This window comes from Sinocyclocheilus anshuiensis, unplaced genomic scaffold, assembly GCF_001515605.1.
Source record: "Sinocyclocheilus anshuiensis isolate Anshui unplaced genomic scaffold, SAMN03320099.WGS_v1.1 scaffold869, whole genome shotgun sequence".
Lineage (NCBI taxonomy): Eukaryota > Metazoa > Chordata > Actinopteri > Cypriniformes > Cyprinidae > Sinocyclocheilus > Sinocyclocheilus anshuiensis.
The window spans coordinates 1,129,162-1,134,199 of NW_015558630.1; the positions used below are offsets into that span (position 1 = coordinate 1,129,162).

At 36.8% G+C, this 5,038-nt stretch overlaps 1 protein-coding gene across 1 annotated transcript in view; it reads right to left on the reverse strand.

Moving 5' to 3' along the window:
- The window catches only part of nrxn3a (neurexin 3a), a 320,711-nt gene that overhangs the window by 307,046 nt on the left and 8,627 nt on the right, over positions 1 to 5,038 (reverse strand). Inside the window, exons 3-5 of the mRNA XM_016476816.1 lie at positions 2,440 to 2,457; positions 1,442 to 1,468; positions 1,207 to 1,218 (exon numbers count right to left, since the gene is read on the reverse strand). Of these exons, the coding sequence (XP_016332302.1) occupies positions 1,207 to 1,218; positions 1,442 to 1,468; positions 2,440 to 2,457 (57 nt within the window). The remainder of the gene's footprint in view (positions 1 to 1,206; positions 1,219 to 1,441; positions 1,469 to 2,439; positions 2,458 to 5,038) is intronic.

The window sequence follows — 5,038 nt, forward strand, 5'->3', positions numbered from 1 at the left end:
GTGTACAAGTATGTTCCTCACAGTCTTGTTTTCATCTGCGTAAAATTCAATATGGCGTCTAACCTGATTAAGGTCTATTAGAATGGACTGCTTTCAAACCAACTGCAAATCAATCTGAAGTCCACCAGAACTGTACTAGGGAAGGGAATTTTGATCATTTTGTCAGTTGACAAATAAATTAGATGTGCATATGCCCAAAATTTTGTTTTAAAAAATAAAAATATAAAAAATTAAATGTTTTAAAGTTGAAAAGTCTGCATTTATTACCTTTTCATAATCGCACATTACCAACTGATCAATCCCTAAAAAACAAGCATACTCACAAGTTTTCACACAAAGAATGCTGCACCAACAACACAAACCTGAAGCTAAAAGTACTAGGTCTGCACTAAAATCTCTATTGTGGGGGGAAAGGGAGACTCTCCAAGCAAAGAGAAACATTTGGCAATCACCCTGAAAACCTGAGAACTTAAATAATTCAGCTATACTGTGTGTGATTGCACATTGGTGGATGCACTGAGGTCCTGCAAAGAATCAAGCCAATTCCAGGCCTTGACTATTGAAGAATTAAGTTATTTGGCCACTCCGAGACATGCTGAAATATTGGATCGGGTGAGACAGCAGGATGGCATGTGGTATAACAGCGTTCCACAGGGATGCTCAGCCCAGCAGCAAGTCAAGGCTAAATCGGGTTCATCTACAAGCCTCACTAGAGAAGCCAGCTATGAAATGACATGACATCACACATGTACTGACAGACTGAAATATCACAGTCCTTTCTTACTTTCTTTCTTTCAAAAAAACATGGAGGAAGTCATTGTGGCACCTGACTGAACACAAACACAACATCTATCAAAAATCCACATGCAAGATCCAAACTACAACAAACACTGCATGGCAAATAAAGCATCATTCATGGTCTTAAGCTAGACAAACCCTCATGAGACCGAGTCATACTGTGCCGTTTAAGCATTTTAGCAGCTGAGACAAATATCTACTGGGTATAAGACCACCAGGGAGGCAGACACCACAGTTCAGACCACTCATGCTGCAGTCAAAATACCTTTGTGTTTGTCTTCAATTAACTCTCATTTATTTATACTCTTGATCCAGTCACCCATAGCGAGCAGTTATTAGCACAAAAGTGCTAAAAACAAGAATGCAAACATAAGAGAGCAGAACTTGAGGAAGAAAACGGTTCTGTACCTTTGCCCTTGGCTTGAGAAAGGAGATGAAAGGCAACAGAGAGATCAAGAGTATCCACAGAAGGTAAGCATGGAGAGATATGAAGAAACAATCAAAGCACAGTTCACATCTATGCATTCAAGGTTCAGAGTTACAGTTTAGCCCAGTCAGTGCACAGCAATTCAGTCAATTCAGGCATGCAAAATATAATCAATCTCGTCAACAGAGTGAATACAAGTGAAGGGGTGTGGCATACCTTGATCTGCCATCATGTGTGCAAATCCTTTGAGAAACAGAAAAAGTGACAGAAAGAGGAGAACATCTTTAGGTATGTATCAGCGGATACAATGACATCACATCTTTGCAGAAGAAAAGGTTTATGAACATCTTAATTTTTAAGTTTAATTTTGGAAATGAGTTTTAGTTTGTTTGTTTTTTTACCTATTGTGACGGCTCAATACATTTTTGGTAGTAGAGTGAACTTAAATAAGATATGTTGTAAATATATTAGGAATATAGTCACCTATAGACAAATATAGTCAAAAACTGGTGTAGAATTTTTTTTTCACTTAGAAACTGCTAAATTTGACAATTAATTACAAATAAATGGCAAGTAACACATTTAATTAAATGTAATAGAAAGGCTGAAATAGTATTTCCTCGTAAAACATACTCCAATAATCTTTGTTTTGTCTACAACTTTGAAAAATAATTTTTTACAGTGTGGTGCATTTTATTTGTTTAATATAAATGTGACAAAGTATGTTGATTTTAATGATTAATGTAGTGATTAAAGGGGTCATATGATGCTGCTAAAAAGAACATTATTTTGTGTATTTGGTGTAATGAAATGTGTTTATGCGGTTTAAAGTTAAAAAAAAGAGACTTTAGTCTTTGCAACTTTACAGATCTTCTTTATGCACCAAGAGCTTGTAACACTCCAAAGAGAAAGGAAAAATTGAAATCGCATCATATGACCCCTTTAAAGTCAAATTAAATTTTTCCAAATGCATATTATAGATCTTATTGTGAACAGTTTTCATTTTAATTTTTAATTTTTTTTTATATCTATCCCTACTTCTGCTTCATCACAACTTTATGTATTTTTTATTATGATAATTCTGAGATTGTTATATTTGAAAATATCTGTTTATGTTCCTGTACATTTGAATACTTGTGTACTCTACACCATTAACGCTTTCACTGCCCGTAAAAGACCGCTTCAATACAGCCTTAAGGATATTATCAACTCACCTGGGATGCTGTTGGCCTCTGATCGTGTTGCAGCAAAGACGACAAAATGGAAAAAAGAAAAAAAAAAGAGGAGAGAAACATTGCAGCCATTAGAGCCCACTCATATTTCCTTTGCATGAAAACTATCATGCAAACTCTGACACACCTGCCAGCATGCACCGAGCAGACATCTGCCCTGTGCATGTACACAGAAACCCTTAAAATGCCCCTTGCATCCATCCATCCACTCCCTCTTCTCCCTGGGAAATGAGGAGGGGGATCAGATCTGTGGTGTATGAACACCATGGCACACCAACATCTAAGAAGTTTAGTTCCTCTTCCAAGACTTACACACACTCCCAGAGCCCACATCCACGCCTGGGTCATAAATCCAAACAGGCAACAGAACCTGCTCCCTTTAGAGAGGGTTGTGGATTTACGGCACGCTGATGTTTGTCAAAAGCACTGTTCCATACTCAGAGCCTGGTAGCGTTTACTCTCATTGTAGACACACTCTTTCTCTCTTTGTGTCACAGGCCGCCTTTGGCACTGAAGCACTGGGCTGACTTATTTCATTAATGCACTCTGGTCGTCTCCCAAACCAAAGGGCATCCAACACTGATAAACGGGCATTGCAATGCTCTGTGTGATGAATAACAGCTAATCTACTATTTTTCTAATCTGTTTTGGCTAGGGATGGTTCATGATCATCCGAACATCCAACTACTCGATTTGTGAGGACAGCAATTATCAAGCTTTGATATAAATTAGGAGTGGTGCTTTTATTGTGTTCAACTTAAGTTGTTAAACATGGCAAAAAGTATCTCTTAAAATACAGCCATTATGTAGCATTTAGGCTTTAAAAAAGTAATTTATTTATTTGACTTAAAAAAAAAATAGACAAAATTACATATATACATTTTTAAAGGTTATTTTAAAACCCTTTAGATTGAGTAAATACTCTAGTTTTAATAGTAGAGCGGGGTTTAAACGGGGGAAGTCGTGGAGAGTTGGACTCGTAACCCAAAGGTTGCGGGTTTGAGTCTCAGGTCCGGCAGGAATTGTAGGTGGGGGGAGTGAATGTACAGTGCTTCACTTCACTAAACACATGTTCCTGAAGTGTTACAGATTATTTTTTTTTATAAATTGTAAATGTGCATGCATACAGTATGTACACATATACATATATACACATACATAGATATTTTTAAATATTCATAGACATAACTATTATTAGGTATACATATTTTTAATTTATTAATATTTAGCTAACTTTGAGATTATTCAGATTATTACAATAAATTATTTCATATGACTCCAAAGAATTGCAGATTTTACTGTAGATTTTTTAGTACCAGACACCGACAGGCCGAATTAACCAATTTATCTGTTGCCAGTGCACACAAACTGCATCTAATACAGGATATTAAGGGAAACCTGATGGGGTCTGCCTCCATGAAATGCTTTTAGTGCAGAGCAATTATAGCTACACTAGACATTAATTTAGTCCTGTATGTGTTGATGTCTGTACTGGCTGAAAATGCGATATGTTGTCTCTCATGGTCACTCATTTTCGGGACATGTTCCAATGTGTAAGTGAGTGTCTGTCTGCCGTGCTTGTTAAAGACTGGTACAGGACATTAAGTCCTCTGATGAGATGCATTAACCTGGTGTGGAAAGTATTAGGATGTGATTGGAGAGTGGGGAATGCTGAGTTACACTCGGGATGTGAGAGCCATGATGACTCGATTGATGTGTTCAGCTCTTGAGTTGACCTGTACTGAAGTTCTGGCTGGAATATGAATGTCTACATGCACTGTCAGCCTTCTACGATGACCTAGTTTCTCAGAAACAGTGGTGAATCAGAAATTAATGTTTATTTGTGGCACATCAGAAGATCTTTTCCTTAAATTCTCAACAGCAACAAGTGAAGAGTGTTTTACTAATTTAATCTAGATCCACAACAAATTGTAATGATCCCTGCAATAAGGAGTCAAGTGAATACAATATGTTTCTCAACACATTTAGAAATCATTTTCTAAAATGTGTTAAATTATTAACCATAATACTAAATTGCATTTTCTGAACAATTTTGAAAAAAAACTAGAAAAGGTTTAGTGTCTTATCCTTAAAAAAACAACTCTAAGTTCTATATATCCTCGTAATACACTTTTAAATTTGCTGTGTTTTCATTAAAGGGGACATAACACACACAGTTTCACCCAATCTCATGTTAATCTTGAGTACCTATAGAGTAGTACTGCATCCTTCATATCTCCAAAAAGTCTTTAGTTTTATCATATTTATAAAAGAAAGATACAGTTTCACGATTCTCTCCGAAAACAGCCGAGCTCCTGGAGGCGCTGATTGCCAATAAAACACAGACATTTGATGCCGTTTCACTTACCGTCTGCAGTTCTGAATCATTCATGACCGGGATCTTTTAAAGCTGGGACCGCTCCATCTTTCAGTATCAAAACGTTCGTCAACAAACACACTTGTGAAACTCCTTTGCTGCCCCGAAAAACAAACTGCATCCACTGTTGTAACGCTGGGTTCTTCGGGAAGCTGAACAAAGTTATCTTTCCCTTACAACCAAAAACACTTCTTTAGAGACATG